Source organism: Pseudophryne corroboree, chromosome 5 (assembly GCF_028390025.1).
Source record: "Pseudophryne corroboree isolate aPseCor3 chromosome 5, aPseCor3.hap2, whole genome shotgun sequence".
NCBI lineage: Eukaryota > Metazoa > Chordata > Amphibia > Anura > Myobatrachidae > Pseudophryne > Pseudophryne corroboree.
Window position 1 is genome coordinate 50562648 of NC_086448.1, and position 22887 is coordinate 50585534.

Genomic DNA, 22887 nt, shown 5'->3' on the forward strand with positions numbered 1-22887 from the left:
CGGTAATTTTCATCGCATCGCAGTGAAATTCCGCTTAGTACGCATGCGCAATATTCGCACTGCGACTGCGCCAAGTAATTTAACAATGAAGATAGTATTTTTACTCACGGCTTTTTCTTCGCTCCGGCGATCGTAGTGTGATTGACAGGAAATGGGTGTTACTGGGCGGAAACACGGCGTTTTATGGGCGTGTGGATAAAAACGCTACCGTTTCCGGAAAAAACGCAGGAGTGGCCGGAGAAACGGGGGAGTGTCTGGGCGAACGCTGGGTGTGTTTGTGACGTCAAACCAGGAACGACAAGCACTGAACTGATCGCAGATGCCGAGTAAGTCTGAAGCTACTCTGAAACTGCTAAGTAGTTTGTAATCGCAATATTGCGAATACATCGTTCGCAATTTTAAGAAGCTAAGATTCACTCCCAGTAGGCGGCGGCTTAGCGTGTGTAACTCTGCTAAAATCGCCTTGCGAGCGATCAACTCGGAATGAGGGCAAATATTCATAAAACAAACTCTGTTTCACAAACTCGTTCCTAGTTGAATTGACCCTATCTGGAACTGTTAAAGGATTATTTGGCCAATATACTGTACATGGACCAAGGAATTAATCCTCAATGTTTTCCCAGAACATATATGTCAAATGGGATCTCCTTTGCAGAGGTCACCTGTGGCAAAATTTACTAAAGTTCGATTTTGGTGATTAAAGGGATTTGGCATTCTGTTTCAATTCGATTTCCATTCGATTTAGGTTAAACAGATTTACTAAAGACCAAACTGAATGTCAAATCGATTCTAAAGGCAGATTCAACTCACATCCCAAAAGAAATCAGGTTTCTGAAAAACAATGATGTTTTCTTACAGCCCAACATGAAATGCCCTTATTTACTAAAGTTCGATTTGAAATTGAACTCTAAATCAAACTCCAAAATGAACCTCAAATCCCCAAATGTTTAGAATGATGTTAGACATTCGATTTTGGCTTCTAAACCTATTCTAACTGTAGGAAATTGATAGTGGTGAATTTTTAAGTACCCAAAAGCATGTAAGGCAGTGTGGATAATGGATGCCCAAAGTTATGGTATGTTGTGCACCTACCTGCACAATGCAAATAACCACCTGACTGAGATAACCGTGGAGGATCAATCAGAGCACCATCAGCAGCTTTATGTGTTGAATAGGGCACATATTTATGTATACTTACAGACATCAAATTTATTCCAATATGTGCAATAGATTGCACCAGAGCACAATATTTGGCAATTTGGCTGGAAAATATATAGAAATTTCTGCTGCGGGGTACACTGGGTTCCACAGGGAATGACATTGGGGTGTAGAGTAGGATCTTGATCCGAGGCACCAACAGGCTCAAAGCTTTGACTGTTCCCAGAATGCCTAGTGCTGCCTCCTCTATAACCCCGCCTCCATGCACAAGAGCTCATTTTTGTATTAGGTGCCATGCAGTAAGCAGGCATACAACAGGGGGGCTGCTCCAGCAGCCCTGAGAGAAGCTTTTAAAGAATATTGAAGATTTTAAGGGCTGCAGCAGAGACACTGACTGTGTTAGATGTCAGTCAGACAGCTGCTGCAGCTCCATCACCTCCCCCAGAGGCGCTGTACACTCCCGCACCCTGGTTGCCGGGTACCTACAGCGGAGGCTCCGGTTTTCTTCCAAGTTAGTCACACACACGACCAATGTTCTCCTGGGTCGCGTGGCTGCACTAAGGGAGGAGGTAAGGGGTCCCCTCGATGGGACCCGCTGTAAATCGCGATTCCGCGCGGCCGATGGGAGGCAGGACGCGCGCTGGCGTCGACACTGTGGTAGTACAGGGACCCCACTAGACCACCAGGGCATGGGCACAGGTTGGTTTTTTTCTCATAAAACCGTTTTATTAAGCCCCCAGTACCCGGTGGTGAAGTCCAGCAGGGGGATAAGGCTTTGACCTGTAGTCCCTCCCCCAGCCCCAGGGCTCCATTTAGAGTAAATGTTCCCGCCCTGGAGCTGCATAGCTCTCTCTCCCTCACTCCCTGTCAGCGTTTGGGCGCCATTATAGCAAGCAGAGCTGATCCTGGGACTGTTTGGGCAAATCCTCCTCTGTAAAGCCGCCTGCCTGTCAGCGCTGTGCATTTTACAGGACACTTAAGTATTCTACATGTCTGCTGACAGTGTTAGTTAAGAAAAAGTGCATTTAGTCAGGGTTATTTAGTACAAGTACCCTGTGATATACATCTAGTCTTTACTGTGCATTGTTATATCTATTAAGTGTATAGCTATACATAGTACTACTCTGTATTGCTAGTCCAGTGCAGTTTTATTGCATGTCATAATTTCTGCATTGTACAAACTGTGACTCTGTGTGTGTGCATATAGCTGCTGTGTGACCTCCATTTCGTGTATCTCACTCAGATTGCTATCCCTATATTCTATAACCTGAGGGGGCTAAGTGTGTTAGGTTTATCATAATATAGGCAGTTCACAGGATATACTCAGTGTGTATTTTTCTCTGTGATTTTTAGTCACCATATACCTCTTGAATTCCCTGTTTGTGCTGATACACTGCACAGGGGGTTCTTTTCAGGTATTGTGCTGCTGATATTGTACTGTGTTGCCTTGCATTAAGCTTTTGATTATGCCAGCTACAAAGGGCAACGGAACTGGGGCTGATCCCACATTGCGTGGTGTTGACGCTGCAGACACATTTGAGGATAACATAGCAGCTGACGGTTCATGTTCTGGGGGTTCCTTACCCCCCAGTGGGACTGTAGCTACGGGGGTGCAAAATGACCCACCTTGGGCTACCGTTTCCACGCTATTGAATATGCTGGTAACTAGACTAACGCCCCCTATGGGACCTCCTGTGCCGGTACAACCGCTTATGGTCCCCTCGGTTAACTCGCCATGGGCAGATCAACTGTCCAATCAGTTACAGCAATTGAACCAATCACTGACTGCTCAAAAGTCTAACCCTCGTCCGCCTAAGACCAAGGGGTCCTCTAAGCTGCAATTACTTCCTCACAATCCACCAACGGCCCAGACACCTCGTCTGATGAGGATGGCGTTTATACGGACACCACAGATTCTGATGGGAAAGTTGTTTCGCAGGTGGATGTTCCTGACTTGTTAGAGGCTATCAGACTCATTCTTCAGGTTGATGATGAACCGGAGCCTGACGCTGCCCCTAAGAAACTGGACAGGTTTAAATGTCAGAAGGTGGTTAAACAAGTTTTACCTCACTCTGAACATTTAGTTGACATACGTCAGGAGTCCTGGGAAAATCCAGGAAAGAAGTTCACGCCTCCCAAGAAGATGGTGGCTCGCTACCCCCTCGCTGCGGAGCTTAGTAAAAATTGGGAAACACCCCCGCCAGTGGATTCGCAAGTGGCGCGGCTGGTGGTATCCTCAGCTCTGCCTGTAACTACCATCATGTCCTTGAGAGAGCCGACGGACAATCGCGTGGAGTGTTGTTTGAAGGCAATCTACACCCTAAACAGTGTGGTGCACTGTTGCAGCGACATGGGCTGCAGAAGCTGTGGAAGCGTGGGCTCAGGAGCTGGAGGCGGAGTTGCCTCCCAATGCTTCTGACCATGCTAGACAATGCCTGTCGTAAATTGTTACAGCGTCTCATTACATAAAAGAGGCGGCTTCTGATGCCGGTATTCTGGTGGCCAAGGCTTCTACTACGTCCATTTTGGCTCGCCGAATTCTCTGGTTACGGTCCTGGTCTGTGGACATGGACTCTAAGAAATCCCTGGAGGTACTCCCCTTCAAAGGAGACAAACTTTTCGGCGAAAACCTCAACAAGACAGTGGCTGACTTAGCGTCTGCTAAAACAGCATGTCTTCCGAGTACTGCTCCTTCGGTGCAGAAGGCTAAGAGTACTTCCTTTCGCTCCTTTCGTCCTTCAGGGAAAGCAAAAGGTCAGGCATACCCAAAACAGGTTCGCACATCCAAACCCAATAAGCCCAAACCCAAACGGGCCTGGGCTGCCCGTCAGCCTGCTTACAAAACTGACAAGCCTGCTGCATGACGGGGCGGGCCTCCCTCCCAGAGTGGGGGGCCGACTTCTAGGGTTTACTCAAGAATGGTTGAAGACCACTTCCGATGCCTGGATACGGGAAGTCGTCACTCGAAGTTACGCCGTATCCTTCAAGAATCGTCCCCCTCATCGATTTTACCTGACAGACGTCCCTTCGGAGCAGGTGAAGGCAAAAACTCTTCATTCGATGGTACAGTCCCTCCTGGACACAGGAGTGGTAGTACCAGTAGCGGATCTTGCCACGGGCAAGCAGGACTTTTGCCCGGGGCGCCGCCTTCCGGAGGGCGCTGGCGCCATCCGGAGGGCGCCGCACCGTGGCAAGATCCGCCACTGCTGCCCGCTGTGTCCCCCGTCCGCCTCCGCTGCCCGCTGCCGTCCCCGTCCGCCTTCTGTGAAGGGAACTAGACGCTATGCGTCTAGTTTCCCTTCGTGGAGAGTAACTTTGCTGAGCGGTGCGCGATGACGTCATCGCGCACCGCACAGCAAAGGTCCTCTCCACGAAGGGAACTAGATGCATAGCGTCTAGTTTCCCTTCGTGGAGAGGACCTTTAGCTGTGCGGTGCGCGATGACGTCATCGCGCACCGCTCAGCATTCAAGCGGCGCTAGCAATGTACAGGGGGCGTAACTGACCACTCCCCCTGTATTAGGCCACGCCCCTTTTCCTGCCCGGGGCGCAGAGCGCCCTTGAACCGGCCCTGGGTAGTACAGGTGCCTCTGGCTCAGAGAGGCAAGGGGTACTATTCACCGCTGTTCCTAGTCCCGAAACCGAATGGGTCTTCCCGGCCCATTCTCAACCTCAAGTCCTTGAACAAATTTGTGAAGGTCTCCAAGTTTCGTATGGAAACTCTTCGCTCTATTGTTCTGGCCTTGGAACCTGGGGACTATATGGTTTTTTTGGTTTGACCACGGCTCCGTCAGTCTACAAGGTCATGGCGGTAATAACGGCTGCACTCCGCCGTTAAGGGGTCAGGATCCTACCGTATTTGGACGACTTGTTGATCCTGGCAAATTCCCCAGAGATTCTCCTACGCCATTTGGATCTGACTATCCAGTTTCTGCAAGCCCACGGGTGGCTCATCAACTGGAAGAAATCCTCCCTGGTCCCTGCTCAGAGCATGGTGCAACTGGGGGCGTTGTAGGACACTCACAACCAGCGGTTGTTCTTGTCTCAGGAGAAAGTCCTGAAGCTTCAGGACAGGATTCGATGCTTCCTATCTCGTCCGCAAGTGTCGATACATTCGGCAATGCAAGTGCTAGGTCTCATGGTGTTGGCTTTCAACATTGTGGAGTACGCTCAATTCCATTCCCGCCCTCTCCAGAGACTGATTCATGCCAAGTGGGATGGCCTGCCTCACCGGATCAGGTCTCTAATGATCTCATTGTCTCCGGAGGTCCGTCTGTCACTGAGCTGGTGGCTTCGGGACCAACGATTGAGCAGGGGTCGTCCCTTCTGGATCTCCGACTGGGTCCTTCTGACAACGGATGCCAGTCTGAGGGGTTGGGGCGCGGTGTTGGAGCAACACTCCCTTCAGGGTCGGTGGACCAAGGAGGAGTCTCTCCTCCCGATAAACATTCTGGAATTGTGGGCGGTGTTCAACTCATTGAACTTGGTCCAGCATTTAATACAGAACAGACCTGTTCAAGTACAGTCGGACAATGCCACCACGGTGGTGTACATCAATCATCAAGGCGGCACTCAAAGCCGCATGGCAATGAGGGAAGTATCACGGATTCTTCAGTGGGCAGAACGCCATCTGCCAGCCATATCGGCAAGGTTCCGGTCTTCGGAGCAAGGACAAGGGATCCTCAAGCAGCGTTTGTTGACACACTGGCAATTCCATGGAACTTTCGGCTGCCATACGTGTTCCCTCCGGTGTCACTCCTGCCCAGAGTAATAAGGAAGTTCAAGCAAGAAGGAGGAATCCTACTTCTGACCGCTCCAGCGTGGCCCAGATGGTATTGGTTCTCAGACCTTCAGGGTCTCTCGATAGAGTGTCCCCTTCTCCTTCCGCAGTGCCCAGATCTCCTCGTTCAGGGCCCCTGTGTATATCAGGATTTAGCCCGATTGGCTATGACGGCGTGGCTCTTGAAGCTTCCGTCTTAAGGGCCAAAGGATTTTCTGAGGCGGTCATTCAAACCATGTTGAAGGCCCGGAAACCGGCTTCTGCTCGGATTTATCATAGGGTCTGGAATTCTTACTTTGCTTGGTGCGCATCTAACAATCATGACGCTTACAAGTTTAGTACGCCCAAACTTTTGGCCTTTCTACAGCAAGGCCTGGACTTGGGCCTTTGTCTGGCCTCCATCAAGGTTCATATTTCTGTCTTGTCGGTTTGGTTTCAGTGAAAAATTGCGACCTTACCTGATGTGCATACGTTCACTCAGGGTGTGTTGCAGAGTCAACCTCCTTATGTCCCGCCTGTGGCTCCTTGGGACTTGTCGGTGGTTCTGGAGGCATTACAAGGGTCTCCATTTGAGCCTCTTGAATCTGTAGACCTTAAGTAGCTTTCTCTAAAGGTATTGTTTCTGCTGGCTATTGCCTCTGCTAGACGGGTGTCGGATTTGGGTGCCTTGTGTTGTAGGTCACCATATCTGATTTTTGAATCACCGTGATCGGGCAGTTCTTAGAACACGTCCCGGGTATTTACCGAAGGTGGTGTCTTCTTTCCACCTTAATCAGGAGATTGTGGTACCAGCCTTTGCCTCTCCTGATTTGCCTTCCAAAGAACGGTCTTTGGATGTGGTACGGGCTCTCCATATCTACGTGAAGAGAACTGCCTCCATCAGGATGTCGGGTTCTCTCTTTGTTCTGTTTGGTTTTCACAAATGTGGCTGGCCTGCCCACAAGCAGACCCTGGCCAGATGGATTAGAATGGTGATTGCACATGCTTATGTACAGGCTGGCCTTCCAGCTCCTGCTACCATCAAGGCCCAATCTACTCGGTCGGTTGGATCTTCTTGGGTGGCCCGCCGTGTTGCGACCCTTGAACAATTGTGCAAGGTGGCTACGTGGTCCTCAGTGAACACGTTTATAAGGTTCCATGCCTTTGATACTTCCACCTCCCAGGATGCTTCCTTTGGACGCCGGGTTCTTGTGCCCGCTACAGTGCATCCCCTCCCATAAGGAACTGCTTTAGGACATCCCCAATGTCATTCCCTGTGGAGCCCAGTGTACCCCGCAGCAGAAAATGAGATTTATGGTAAGAACTTACTGTTGTTAAATCTCTTTCTGCGAGGTACACTGGGCTCCACAGGGCACCCACCCTAACACACTTAGCTTCTTTGGGTTGGTATGGCATTAGCCGCTGACACTTTCTCCTGTCGTGAGAGTGTGGTGTATGTGGCTACTAACAGTTGTCGTCTCTTTCGTCTGCTACTGCATTGGACTGGTTAACAAAAACTGAGCTTCTGTGCACAGAGGCGGGGATATAGAGGAGGCGGCGCTAGGCATTCTGGCAACAGTCAAAGCTTTGAGCCTGTTGGTGCCTCGGATCAAGATCCTACTCTACACCCCAATGGCATTTCCTGTGGAGCCCAGTGTACCTGGCAGAAAGAGATTTAACAATGGTAAGTTCTTACCATAAATCTCATTTTAAAATCATGAGTGAAGTAACTGGCTATCCTGATTCAACCCATGGTGCCTACATCCTCAGCAATTCATCCCTGTCTGCAAAAAAACTTGGACGAATGCCAGATGGATGGTTGTTGTGTAAGATACCAGTATGTGCTAATAAAGCAGTTAATAGTAAATGTTACTATATTGTTCTAATTTGTTCCCCTTCCACCAAAAAAGGTTATTTAGGCTATGGCTGTTGCTCTCGGCTTCTGACTCTATTGTTCAATCCACAAACTCCTGTTGAGCATAAGTATAAAGAGGCACATATAGCCACCCAATCCATGAAAGAATGCATCCTTGTTTTTTTGCATTTATTTGAAAGGCATATTATTATATAATTTTGCAAAAATGTTCGACATTGTGCTCTGCTGCCATCTATTGCATAATCGTGCAAAAAAAATAATCCACTTCCCCAAATTATGCAATAAATAGGGAGCAGGCAGAGGTTTTTTAATCAAACAACTGACTATGTATGCACAGAGAGTGGAAGGCAGGCAGGAAGGCAGATTAGGACAAAGCTTATAGTCAACTATTTCAGCTGTAAGTATTGTAAAAAAAAAATAGGATTTTAATTACCTACCGGTAAATCCTTTTCTCATATTACGTAGAGGATACTGGGGTCCATTTAGTACTATGGGGTACAGACGGGTCTACTAGGAGCCATGGGCACTTTAAGAATTTGATAGTGTGGGCTGGCTCCTCCCTCTATGCACCTCCTACCAGACTCAGTCTGGTTGAGAGAGCAATGCTGTCCAGCAACATTTCCCTGGACGGTGCTTTTATCAGGAGACGGAATTATGTTCACTCCCTGTTTGCGGAGTAGAAACATCATCTCTGCCAACACCTTGGTGAACACCCTCAGTGCTGTGCAGAGACCAAATGGCAGGGCCTGGAACTGGTAGTGACAGTCCTGCAGTGCAAACCGTAGGTAAGCCTGATGAGGCGGCCAAATCGGAATGTGAAGGTACGCATCCTTGATATCCAGAGACACTAGGAATTCCCCCTCCTCCAGACCTGAGATCACCGCTCTCAAAGACTCCATCTTGAATTTGAACACTCGTAAGTATGGGTTCAACGACTTGAGGTTCAAAATTGGTCTTACCAAACCGTCCGGTTTCTGTACTACAAACAAGTTGGAATAGTACCCTTTGTTTAGCTGATGAGGTGGAACTGGAACAATGACGTGAGTCTGTACCGGTTTTTGGATGGCATGTTGTAAAGTTATACTTGCCTCTTGTGAAACTGGACTCCAGTCTGTAGCCCTGGGAAACAAGATTTATGACCCAGGGATCCTGGCACGAATTTGACCAGATCTGACTGAAGAATTGTAGGCAAGCTCCCACCTGACAGCCTTCCAGGCATTGCGGTCCACCGTCATGCTGAAGTCTTTGAGGAAGCAGAGCCTGAGTTCTGTTCCTGAGCCCCTGCTGTTGCTGGTTTGCGTGGTTTACCTCTTGCGCCGCTGGAGTACGTAGAAGCACCTCTGGATTTGCCCTTGAATTTGGCCGTCTGAAAGGACTGTAACCTAGAAGCTGAATAAGTCTTCTTGGTTGGGGGGGCTGGAAGGAAGGAAGATACGTAGACTTACCCGCAGTAGCTGTGGAGATCTATTTGTCTAATTCATCTCCAAACAAGTCCTCTCCTGTGAATGGTAGGCCTTCCACGCCTTTCAGGGAATCCGCGTCAGCAGTCCACTGGTGTAGCCACAAGCCTCTGCGTGCCGACACTGCCATAGCAGTGGTGCGTGCAATAAGCACGCCTTTTTCCTTTATGGCTTCCACCATAAAGTCGCAGAGTCCTGTATATGTTGCAGGAGTAAGACAACATCCCCTCTAGATAAGGAATCTAACCCCTCAAGTAGGTTACCTGACCATTTAGCAATGGCTTTAGTGATCCACACACATGCAATAGTGGGTCTTTGGGCCACCACAGCAGCTGTGTACAATGATTTGAGTGTAGTCTCAATTTTACGATCAGCAGTGTCTTTTAGGTAGGCTACACCAGGAACAGGCAATACAATTTTACGTGACAACCTAGAGTCTGATGCGCCCATTATCGGCGGATTTTTCCATTTTTTCCTATCCTCCAGAGGAAAAGGAAAATATGAGAGTAACCTTTTAGGGATCTGAAACTTCTTATCGGGTTTAAACCAAGGTTCTTCAAACAGAGTATTCAATTCCTTTGACGCAGGAAAAGTGACTGAGAACTTCTTTTTTTATATTAAAATAAGATTCCTCACACTCCTCTGACAGGAATATGCAGAACATCTCTTATAGCCTCTATAAGAGCCTCTATTCCCTGTGACAGAGCTGCATCCCCCCTCCTGAGTCCACCTCCCCCTCCTCCATGTCTGACCTGTCAGCGTCAGAGTCAGACTGCAAGATATGGGCCGAGATCGCTTTTGCGGACAAATGGGAGGGGATTGAGACGCTGTCTTGGGGACGGAGTCTCTGTTCATAAACTCATCCACAGTCTGTTTTAAGTATTGCGTATCTTTCTCATTGCGGAACAATTTTGTAGAAAGAGTTGAGATCATTCCCTTAAGAGAATTAACCCATTCCGGTTCAGCCCCGCTAGTCTGTGAACCCTGAGTACCCAGTAGTGAACCCCTGGTGAAGAGGAACACTCTGCGGTACAAGAGACACACTCTTTGCCTGACATAATGTAATGTGACAGCACAAACCCACAGAGGAAAGGTTAAGCACAATTAACCCACAAAGATCCCTTCAGGGAGACACAGAGATGTTTGGAGCCAGCCCCCACGCCACCTTTATCGCTAATTCCAAGCTTAGCCGGGTCACAGACTAAGTACCCTGATAGGGCACTTAGTACACTAGTAATCGCTCACCCCCTGCTATGACCCCCTGGTACCTCTGAGGTAATTTGGAGTCACACTGGAGGAGCTGCGTGTCCCTGTCCTGTCAGCGTCTGTGTCCACTGCAGAGGGAAAATGGCGCTGGTGAGCTGCTGGATCCTCTCATAGTGAAGCCCCGCCCCTTCAATGGCATGCGGTCTTTTCACTTTTTTTATACTGGCTGAGGAATCTGGTGTTTAAAATAGGATTTTAATTACCTACCGGTAAATCCTTTTCTCGTAGTCCGTAGAGGATGCTGGGGTCCACATTAGTAACATGGGGTATAAACGGGTCCCTTGGGAGCCATGGGCACTTTAAGAGTTTAATAGTGTGGGCTGGCTCCTCCCTCTATGCCCCTCCTACCAGACTCAGTTTAGAAACTGTGCCCGAGGAGACGGACATACTTCGAGAAAAGGAAATACACAGATAGTGGTGAGATTCACACCAGCTCACACGTAACAACAGAAAACCAAGCTAACCAGCTTGAAACAAGTCAGCAACGGCTGAACAACAGTACTTAAACAAGTAACAATGCAGTACTTAACCAAGTAATAATGCAGTACTTAACTAAGTAACAAATGCAGGAAAACAAAGCGCTGGGCGGGTACCCAGCATCCTCTACGGACTACGAGAAAAGGATTTACCGGTAGGTAATTAAAATCCTATTTTCTCTTACGTCCTAGAGGATGCTGGGGTCCACATTAGTACCATGGGGATGTACCAAAGCTCCCAGTACGGGAGGGAGAGCGCGGAGGCTCCTGCAGAACCGATTGACCAAACTTTAGGTCCTCAGAGGCCAAAGTATCGAACTTGTAGAACTTAGCAAACGTGTTCGATCCTGACCAAGTAGTCGCTCTGTAAAGTTGTAAAGCCGAGACACCCCAGGCAGCCGCCCAGGAAGAACCCACTTTACGAGTAGAGTGGGCCTTAACAGATTTTGGACACGGCAAGCCTGCCGTAGAATAAGCATGCTGGATAGTAAACCTGATCCAGCGAGAAATCGTCTGCTTAGAAGCAGGACACCCAAACTTTTTGGGATCATAAAGGACAAACAGAGCGTCCGACTTTCTGTGATGAGAAGTTCTCTTCACATAAATCTTCAAAGCCCTTACAACATCCAAGGATTTTAAAGTAATTGAGGAGTCAGTAGCCACTGGCACCACAATAGGTTGGTTGATATGAAAAGTCAACACAACCTTCGGAAGAAATTGCTGACGCGTCCTGAGCTCAGCTCTATATTCATGGAAAATCAAGTAGGGGCAGGACAATGCCCCCAATTCTGACACACGTCTAGAACATGCCAATGCCAATAATGTGACCTCCTTCCAAGTAAGAAATTTGACATCAACCTCCTGTAAAGGTTCGAACCAATCCGACTGCAGGAACTGCAGCACCACATTAAGATCCCAAGGTGCCGTAGGAGGCACAAATGGAGGCTGGATGTGCAGAACCCCTTTCAAGAAAGTCTGAACCTCAGGGAGGACAGCCAATTGTTTCTGGAAGAAAATGGACAAGGCCAAAATCTGGACTTTTATGGAGCCCACATCCACACCTGCTTGCAGAAAGAGGAGAAACCGCCCTAGTTGAAACTCCACCATAGGAAACTTCTTGGATTCACACAAAGACACGTATTTTTCCAAATTCGATGGTAATGTATAGACATTACTCCTTTCCTAGCCTGTATCTGGGTAGGAATAACCTTGTTCGGAATGCCCTTCCGAGCTACGATCTGGCGTTCAACCTCCATGCCGTCAAACGTAGCCGCGGTAAGATTTGATAAGCAAACAGCCCCTGCTGTAGAAGGTCCTCGCGAAGAGGAAGAGGTCTCGGATCTTCCAGCAGTAACTCCAGAAGATCCGCGTACCAAGCCCTTCTTGGTGAGTCCGGAGCAATGAGGATCACCTGAATGCCTGTTCTTTTTATTAGCTTGAGAATCCTTGGGATGAGTGAAAGTGGAGGGAACACATACACTGACTTGAACACCCACGGAGTTACCAGGGCGTCCACCGCCACTGCCTGTGGGTCTCTCGACCTGGAACAGTACCTCCGAAGCTTCTTGTTGAGGTGGGAGGCCATCATGTTTATTTGAGGTACGCCCCAAAAACTTGCCACCTCCGCGAACACCTCCGGGTGGAGGCCCCACTACTCCCGGAATGAAGCTTGCTGACAGCGCCACCGCATGCTTTTCCGCCCAGAGGATGATTCTTGTTACCTCTGACATTGCAGCTCTGCACTTCGTTCCGCCTTGTCGGTTTATGTAGGCCACTGTCGTAACATTGTCCAACTGAACCTGAATGACCTGATCTTTCAGAAGATGTGCCACTTGTAGAAGACCATTGTACACGGCCCTTAGTTCCAAAATGTTTATCGGAAGGATGGATTCCAGACTTGACCACCTTCCTTGGAAGTTTTCCCCTTGGGTGACTGCACCCCAACCTCTGAGACTTGCATCCGTGGTTAGGAGGATCCAATTCTGAATCCCGAACCTGCGGCCCTCTAGTAGGTAAGAAGTTTGCAGCCACCAGAGGAGCGAGATTCTGGCTTTCTGTGACAGAAGTATCCTCTGGTGCATGTGAAGATGAGATCCCGACCATTTGTCCAGGAGATCCAGTTGGAAGGACCGTGCATGAAATCTTCCATACTGTAGAGCCTCGTAGGAGGCAACCATCTTCCCCAGAAGGCGAATTCACTGATGACCGATAGCCGGGTTGGCTTCAGGACATCCCGGACCATTGTTTGTATCACCAACGCTTTCTCCGCCGGCAGAAACACCCTCTGTACTTCCGTGTCGAGGATCATCCTCAGGAAGGACAGTCTCCTTGTCGGCTCCAAATGCGACTTTGGGAGATTCAGGATCCATCCATGATCCTGGAGTAGTTGAGAGAGCAATGCTCTGTAACAGCTTCTCCCTGGAAGACGCTTTTATCAGCAGATCAACCAGATAAGGGGGGTCATTCTGATCCGATCGCACGCTGCAGTTTATCGCCACAGTGCATCGGCGCATGCCAGACAGCCGAAGGCCGTCGCTGCGCTATGATTGCCTCTGCCTGATTGACAGGCAGAGGCGGTCGCTGGGCGGGGGGCAGAACAACGGTGTTTGACCGCCGTTTCGTGGGCACGGTCCGGCCAACGACGCTGCGGCCCGGGGAGCGACGAGTAGCTCCCGGCCAGCACGCTAAAGCTGCGCTGGCCGGGAGCTACTCCTAAAGTGCACTTCTGAGGGGGGGGGGGGCGGCACTGACATGCGGGGCGGGATAGCCCTGTGCTGGGCGTTCCCCCATATGTCTATGGTCATGATCGTAGCCCTGCAAAATTTTGCAGAGCTACGATCAACTCAGAATCACCCCCATGGAATTATGTTCACACCCTGCTTGCGGAGGAGTAGCATCATCTCCGCCATGGCCTAGGTGAACACCCTCGGTGCCGTGGAGCGGACAAACGGCAGTACTTGGAACTGATAGTGACAGTCCAGCAGTGCAAATCTTAGATAAGCCTGGTTAGGCGGCCAGATCGGAATGTGAAGGTGATATCTAGGGGTACCAGAAATTCCCCCTCCTCCAGACCTGAGATCACCGCTCTCAGAGACTACATCTTGAATTTGAAATCCCTCAAATAAGGGTTGAATGACTTTAGGTTCAATATTGGCCTGACCGAACCATCCGGTTTCGGTACCACAAACAGGTTTGAGTAATAACCCTTGTTTGTTAGGTGAGGTAGAACTGGAACAATGACATTTGACTTTAGTAATTTTTGAATGGCTTCCTGTAGGATAGCACTTTCTGTCAGCAAAGCTGGTAAGCCTGATTTGAAGAATCTTTGAGGTGGGAGTTCTTGAAACTCCAGTTTGTACCCCTGGGTAACAATATCTTGTGCCCAGGGGTCTAGGCATGATGACGCAAGACATTACTGAAATTTCTGAGTCTTGCTCCCACCTGCCCGTTCTCCATGCTGGGAGGTCCACCGTCATGCCGAGCATTTTGAGGAAGCAGAACCAGGTTTCTGTTCCTGGGAACCTGTTGGAGCAAGTTTTCTGGATTTCCCCCGACCTCCTCTAAAGAAAGTGGAAGGGGGTTTGGACTTTTTAACTTTCGCGGTCCGAAAGGACTGCATAGTAGATGTAGGATAAGATGATTTCCTAGTCGGCTGTGTTGCTGAGGGAAGGAAGGTTGACTTACCCGCAGTTGCCGTGGAGATCCATGCATCTAATGCTTCCCCAAATAGAGCCTGACCTGTGAAGGGCAGGTAATCCACACTTTTCTTGGATTCGGCATCCGCAGACCATTGGCGCAGCCAGAGTCCCCTGCGTGCCGAGACAGCCATGGAAGAAGCCCTCGCATTAAGATGGCCAAGGTCCTTCATGGCCTCCACCATGAAACCTGCAGAATCCTGTATGTGACGTAAAAACAATTCAATGTCACTTCTATCCATAGAATCCAATTCCTCTAGTAATATGCCTGACCACTCTACTATGGCTTTAGAAATCCACGCACAGGCAATAGTGGGCCTTAAAGCTACGCCAGTAGCTGTGTATAGTGATGTGAGCGTAGTCTCAATCTTGCGGTCAGCCGGCTCTTTTAAAGCGGTGGACCCAGGGACAGGTAAAACCACCTTTGTTGACAACCTAGATACAGAAGCGTCTACTACAGGCCGGATTTCCCACTTTTTCCTGTCCTCAGGGAAAGGAAAAGCAATGAGAACCCTTTTTGGGATCTGGAATTTTTTCTCTCCGGGTTTTCCCAGGATTTTTCAATCAATGCGTTTAGTTCCTTAGACGCAGGGAATGTAAGGGAGGATTTGTTATTGTCAGTAAAGTAAGCCTCCTCTACTTGCTCAGGTACCTTATCAGTAATGTGTATAATGTCCCTAATGGCCTCAATCATGAGTTGCACCGCCTTAGCAAGGGATGCATCTCCCCCCTGCATATCCCCATCACCGTCCCCTGTATCAGAGTCTGTATCCATGTCAGCTTGCATTATCTGGGCAAAAGCACGCTTTTTAGGGTATACAATTGGGGTCTTTGATTAGGTAGTGGGAGCTGAATACGACAAAACCTCAACAGACTTTCTCAAAACCTGTGTTTCAGTCTCATTTTGAGCTATCCAAGATGAAATCTGGGATATCATTCCCCTAATAGAATCCACCTATGAGGGTTCGGATTCAGAAAGCTGAGACAGTATATTACAGTCCTGAGTACATGGAATAGACTCTTCAGGAGAAGATACACACTCTGCAGCACAAGATACAGATACAGAGTTCCTAGACATGTTTATGTGAGCTATACAAACACACACACACACACACACACACACACACACACACACACACACACACACACACACACACAAAAATGCAGACACCGTTTCCCCCAAAGTACCTTCAGAGAGAGACAGAGTATATGGAGCCAACCAACCAAAATAAACACCCAAATACATTTTAAAATATAGCAAAATCAGTTTTTTTTATCTTACCTTTATCTTATTCTGTATGTGCTGGCTGGGGGTCGCTGTGCTCTACCTGCAATTCATTATGGCTCCTCATCTCCTTGATGTGCGGAAAGTGACGCTGGGAACACAGGAGGAGGGGTGTTGGATATTAGAGAGCCAGGGACAGGAGGAGGTAGGAGACATGGGACAAGATTACTAGGCTGGGACAAGAGAAGGAGCAGTGGTGCTGGCTAGGACAGGAGGAGCAGGCTGGCACTAGCACATGTAGGAGGGGAGGTTTGAATATCTAAAAAAAAAACCTGAATGGACTGATACCCCCGTAACACATAGTAGAAAGGGGGTGGGGCACTATCATCAGCTCTGCCCCTCCTGTATCCCCCCAATTTGCTCCATTATGTGGTGGTGGAGCATACGGATATGAGCTGCCCAGCCACATGAGTAATCTGGGGTTAACCTGTTTCTGAATTAAAATTAAGTGTGTGTATGTATGTGTTAAATATAACATACTCATATACAGAATACATAACAGTCCAGTATGTTATATTTAACACATACATACAGTACACACCTCATTTGAATTCAGAAGCAGGTTAAACTCAGATAGATATATCTATATATATATATATATATATATATATAGACACACACACACACACATATATATGCACTGCTCAAAAAAATAAAGGGAACACTAAAATAACACATCCTAGATCTGAATGAATGAAATATTCTTATTAAATACTTTGTTCTTGTCACGTTTGAATACAGAAAGGAGGATCACAAATTATATGTGATCTAAGGTGTGGTGATTACCTGCAGGAATAATCACCAATAATGTTTTCAAGTGACTGTATGTATATATATATATATATATATATATATATAATTTTGTATTCATTTCAGCCTAGATGTAACAAAATGGCTGACATGCAATGTCCCGCATTTGACCCCCATAGGTCCAGGCCAGGAGAGATCTGCAGACCATAAAGTTTGAGATGACATGTGCCTGACTGGACCAAAGCAGAGATTTGCAAGCTCTGGACATTGAGGGCTGATAAGGCCAATTTGTATGTTAGGTCAACAGAGGGGCTGTAAACAGACCAGGGATCCTGTTTCCTGGCTAATGTCATAAACCTCACTTTTTGAAAGAGATTCATACAGTACACCCCTTATTATTATTATTATTATTATCCTTTATTTATATGGCGCCACAAGGGTTCCGCAGCGCCCAATTACAGAGTACATAAACAATTAATCAAACAGGAAAACAGCAACTTATAGTTGATGACAGTATAGGACAAGTACAGGGTAAATGAACATAGTTACATCAGCAGATGACACTGGAATAAGTATCAGGTGGCAGAAGACTGATGGATTTGGTGCAGTTGAAGATTATTAAAGTAAGAAAGGATAAGCACATGAGGGAAGAGGGCCCTGCTTGTGAGAGCTTACATTCTAAAGGGGAGGGGTAGACAGACAGGGGTGACACAGATGGGGTACATAGAGAGCATAGAACAGAGGGTTAGGATGAGATTTGGCTGGGTTTGGTGAAGAAGTGGGTCTTGAGAGCCCCCCTTGGCTGTTGCCAAGCACCAAGTATATCCAACAGGGAAACAGTTAAAAAATCCCAAGGGAGGGGGCCTGATGAAGCTGGAGACTATATCTGTCTCTCTCATGAAAATAGGAGTTGTGATCTCTTGGGGACAGCTAGTATGCTGGAGATGACCTGAGTTATTCTGTGAAGCCCCCACGGCAGAAATCTAAAATTCACTTGCATAAGTGAGTAGGGTTTCTGTAAGTTTCTATTTCCTTTTCATTTATTGAGATTGCTGTATTCTGTGTGTGTTTTTAAAATATTCTTAATAATCTTTGTAACCTTTTTGTAACCAAAGCTCTGAAGTATTCTTGAAATTAAAATCCTAATTTTAGTTCTGATTCTGTTGTTCTTATGAACTCCAGGCCTGTGTGTGGCTCACGCCTATCTATTTTTCTAAGTATTGCAGTGTGTGTGTGACAGGTAAAGCTAAAGATGCCTGTAACGTCCGTAATACGTTGAAAAGTCTTTGCTGGTGGCAGCTGAAAGTATTTAAATAATCCCGTGTGTCAAAAGTGACCCCGTACGTCGCATGTGGCAGTTCTCAAATTGGCATATTTGTGGAATTGGTCGTCAGCGTCGTCACAGTTCTTTACATAGTTGAATGTGCTGACAACAAAATCACACAAAAATTATCAATGGAAATAAAATTTATTAACCCATGGAGGTCTGGATTAATTCAAAATTAAAGTGGAAAAACACACTACAGGCTGATCCAACTTTGATGTAATGTCCTTAAAACAAGTCAAAATGAGGCTCAGTAGTGTGTGTGGCCTCCACGTGCCTGTATGACCTCCCTACAACGCCTGGGCATGCTCCTAATGAGGTGGCGGATGGTCTCCTGAGGGATCTCCTCCCAGACCTGGACTAAAGCATCCGCCAACTCCTGGACAGTCTGTGGTCCAGTTGGTGGATGGAGCGAGACATGATGTCCCAGATGTGCTCAATTGGATTCAGGTCTGGGGAACGGGCGGGCCAGTCCATAGCATCAATGCTTCGTCTTGCAGGAACTGCTGACACACTCCAGCCACATGAGGTCTAGCATTGTCTTGCATTAGGAGGAACCCAGGGTCAACCGCACCAGCATATGGTCTCACAAGGGGTCTGAGGATCAGATATCGGTACCTAATAGCAGTCAGGCTACCTCTGGCGAGCACATAGAGGGCTGTGCGGCTCCCCAAAGAAATGCCACCCCACACCATTACTGACCCACTGCCAAACCGGTCATGCTGGAGGATGTTGCAGGCAGCAGAACGTTCTCCTTGGCGTCTCCAGACTTTGTCACGTCCCTCACATGTGCTCAGTGAGAACCTGCTTTCATCTGTGAAGAGCACAGGACGCCAGTGGCGAATTTGCCAATCTTGGTGTTCTCTGGCAAATGCCAAACGTCCTGCACGGTGTTGGGCTGTAAGCACAACCCCCACCTGTGGAGGTTGGGCCCTCATACCACCCTCATGGAGTCTGTTTCTGATCGTTTGAGTAGACACATGCACATTTGTGGCTTGCTGGAGGTCATTTTGCAGGGCTCTGGCAGTGCTCCTCCTGTTCCTCCTTGCACAAAGGCGGAGGTAGCGGTCCTGGTGCTGGGTTGTTGCCCTCCTACGGCCTCCTCCACGTCTCCTGATGTACTGGCCTGTCTCCTGGTAGCGCCTCCATGCTCTGGACACTACGCTGACAGACACAGCAAACCTTCTTGCCACAGCTTGCATTGATGTGCCATCCTGGATGAGCTGCACTACCTGAGCCACTTGTGTGGGTTGTAGACTCCCTCTCATGCTACCACTAGAGTGAAAGCACCGCCAGCTTTCAAAAGTGACCAAAACATCAGCCAGAAAGCATAGGAGCTGAGAAGTGGTCTGTGGCAGGGCCGGCTCCAGGCCTACTAGTACCCTGTGCGAGAACATGTAAAAGCGCAGATACAGAAATGCCCCCACAGTGCCAGATACAGAAATGCCCCCACAGTGCCAGATACATAAATGCCCCCACAGTGCCAGAAATGCCCCCACAGTGCCAGAAATGCCCCCACAGTGCCAGATACAGAAATGCCCCCACAGTGCCAGATATGTCCCCACAGTTCCAGATACATAAATGCCCCTACAGTGTCAGATACAGAAATGCCCCCACAGTGCCAGATACAGAAATGCCCCCAGTGCCAGATATGCCCCCACAGTGCCAGATAAATGCCCCACAGTGCCAGATAAATGCCCCACAGTGCAGATATGCCCCCACAGTGCAAATATGCCCCCACAGTGCCAGATATGCCCCCACAGTGCCAGATATGCCCCCACAGTGCCAGATATGTCCCCACAGTTCCAGATACATAAATGCCCCTACAGTGCCAGATACAGAAATGCCCCCACAGTGCCAGATACAGGAATGCCCCCACAGTGCCAGATATGCCCCCACAGTGCCAGATAAATGCCCCCACAGTGCCAGATAAATGCCCCCACAGTGCCAGATAAATGCCCCCACAGTGCCAGATAAATGCCGCACAGTGCAGATATGCCCCCACAGTGCAAATATGCCCCCACAGTGCCAGATATGCCCCCACAGTGCCAGATATGCCCCCACAGTGCCAGATACAGAAATGCCCCCACAGTGCCAGATATGTCCCCACAGTTCCAGATACATAAATGCCCCTACAGTGCCAGATACAGAAATGCCCCCACAGTGCCAGATACAGGAATGCCCCCACAGTGCCAGATATGCCCCCACCGTGCCAGATAAATGCCCCCACAGTGCCAGATAAATGCCTCCACAGTGCCAGATAAATGCCCCCACAGTGCCAGATAAATGCCCCCACAGTGCAGATATGCCTTCACAGTGCCAGATAAATGCCCCCACAGTGCCAGATAAATGCCCCCACAGTGCCATCCATAAATGTGCCCCCCCCAAAAAAAATAAATAACTGCGGCGCTGGGAGGGGGAGGGGGAGGAGTACTGCTGTCCGAGTGCGGGCGGGTGCAGTTCGGGTCCGTGTGCGGGCGGGTGCAGGTGCAGGTCCGGGTGCAGGCGGGCGGGCGGCCTCCAAAGCACTTGTGTGCGCTATGCGCGCTGCGCGGCGCCGGCGTCTGACGTTAGACACCGGCGCCGCGCAGCGCGCATAGCGCACACAAGAGGTCACGGCCGGGCCAATGCTGCACAGGGCCGGCTCCAGCTTCGAATATGGCGACGCCCATTAAGGGTGGCGCCCTGCGCAGCCGCTCTATTCGAACATGCCTGGAGCCGGCCCTGGTCTGTGGTCACCACCTACAGAACAACTCCTTTATTGGGGGTGTCTTGCTGATTGCCTATAATTTCCACCTGTTGTCTATTCCATTTGCACAACAGTATGTGAAATTGATTGTCAATCAGTATTGCTTCCTAAGTGGACAGTTTGATTTCACAGACGTGTGATTGACATGGAGTTACATTGTGTTGTTTAAGTGTTCCCTTTATTTTTTTGAGCAGTGTGTATATATATATATATATATATATATATATATATACACACACACACACACACACACATATATATATATATATATATATATCTCCCTCTGTATGAATCCTGCATTTTCTGGGCCAGGGGAGAAGAGAAGGCAGGTGCCGGGGACAGGAGGAGGAGGAGGGGAGCTGGCGGATTACATTCAAAGAGTAGGGGTCGGACTGGCGGGGCCAGGCACGCCACGGTGCTGTAAGGTCTTCATTCGCGGCAAGCACTTGGCCGCACTGACTTATCACAGAAAGCACACAGAGAAGGAGAGGCATAGAGAGGGGGCGGGGCCGCGCATCTTCACTGACCGGACAGTCACAGACACTCCTCTGCAAACAGCTCGGTGTCGGGCAGCCCATGCTGCAACATTGCAGCTCTCATCTGTCCCTCTGCCCAGTCCGCCGCTACTTGTATGGTGCTGAGCGCACATCACTAGATACAAGAGCTGCAGCAACTGGAGGCAGGAAGTGAGGGAGAGACATGGCGAGCGGATGGCCGTGCGGGTGGTGCTGCCAGATGGTGCGCCCACAGTGCATATGCGCTGTGGGCAATGCACCATTGGCACACACCTAGTTACTGCCCTGGCCTATAGCAACCAACCAGGTTCTAGCTATTATCTCCTATAAGGTGCTAGGTAAACGATAAGCAGAATCTGATTGGTTGCTACGGGCAACATCTCCACTTCTAAATTCCCCTTACAGACCCTCCAACATGACCCGCCCCACTAGGTACAAAATGCTCTGTTTCTGGACTTCCCTCTTAATTTATGATTTCCATCACCTGTGTTGAACTAGTTAAATGATAAGAAAGCTGTTTCTTCACAGGTGATGGCAATAATAAATTAAGAGGGAAGTCCAGAAACAGAGCATTTTGTACCTAGTGGGGTGGGTCATGTTGGAGGGTATGCCCTTATTTTAGTAAATACACGCTGAAATGTTAACTTCACTATTCTTAGTAGATGTGAGGGACCATTTCAAGCAGGCTCAGGGTTTATGCTGTATTGCGCATGCGCAGGCCAGGGGAGTAGAGCGCGCTGTGAGCGCCCTCTGCCGGCCTTCCGGGGTAGACACACGCTGCGCCCTGAGGACTCTTGTCTCTCCCCGGCCGCCGTACGCCGCTGTTGTTAGGGGTTACCAGAGTAGCGTCTCTCTGCGGCCGGTGATTTTGCAGGCAGCAGCGGCGGTGCCGGGGACTCCGGGGCTACGGAACAATGGTTCTCAGTGAGTACACATCCCGGCTACCGCTGCCGGTGTCCCAGTGCAGCCGTCCAGTGATGCTGTGGAACTACAAGTCCCAGCAGCACCGTAGCAGGCAGTAGTTTAGCATTGTGCTCTATGGAGGCATTAGGGGGTCGCTATGAGCTGTGGGTGGGGACTACATGTACTAGCACCACCTGCCATATGTGTCATGAACGTATATGCTGGGCTGTTGTGGCTCCAAGCAACCTCTTATCAGGATCCTTCAGCTACTGCTCATTGGTCCTTAAGTTGTGGATTCCATATAATAATAATAATAATAATAATAATAATAATAATAATACATTATATATAAGATGCTTTTTTTAATTTTTATTTTAGTTATAAAGCAGTTTTGCTTGTCCTGGCCCCAGTTGTCCCCAGTGTCTGGAAGTGCTATTGTTACCCTTGGTAAATAGGCACTATATGTACATATTGCTGGTTTAGGTTATTTATATAGACCACAGGTTCTCAAACTCAGTCCTCAGGACCCCACACAGTGCATGTTTTGCAGGTCTCCTCACAAAATCACAAGTGAAATAATTAGCTCCGCCTGTGGACCTTTTAAAATGTGTCAGTGAGTAATTAATACACCTGTGCACCTGCTGGGTTACCTGAAAAACATGCAATGTGTGGG

At 48.7% G+C, this 22887-nt stretch overlaps 1 protein-coding gene across 1 annotated transcript in view; it reads left to right on the forward strand.

The window, feature by feature from the left end:
- The first annotated feature begins 22067 nt into the window (after positions 1–22067).
- The window catches only part of DNAAF11 (dynein axonemal assembly factor 11), a 238155-nt gene continuing 237335 nt past the window's right edge, over positions 22068–22887 (forward strand). Inside the window, exon 1 of the mRNA XM_063921265.1 lies at positions 22068–22235. Coding sequence (XP_063777335.1) covers positions 22226–22235 — 10 coding nt within the window. The 5' untranslated portion in view covers positions 22068–22225. The remainder of the gene's footprint in view (positions 22236–22887) is intronic.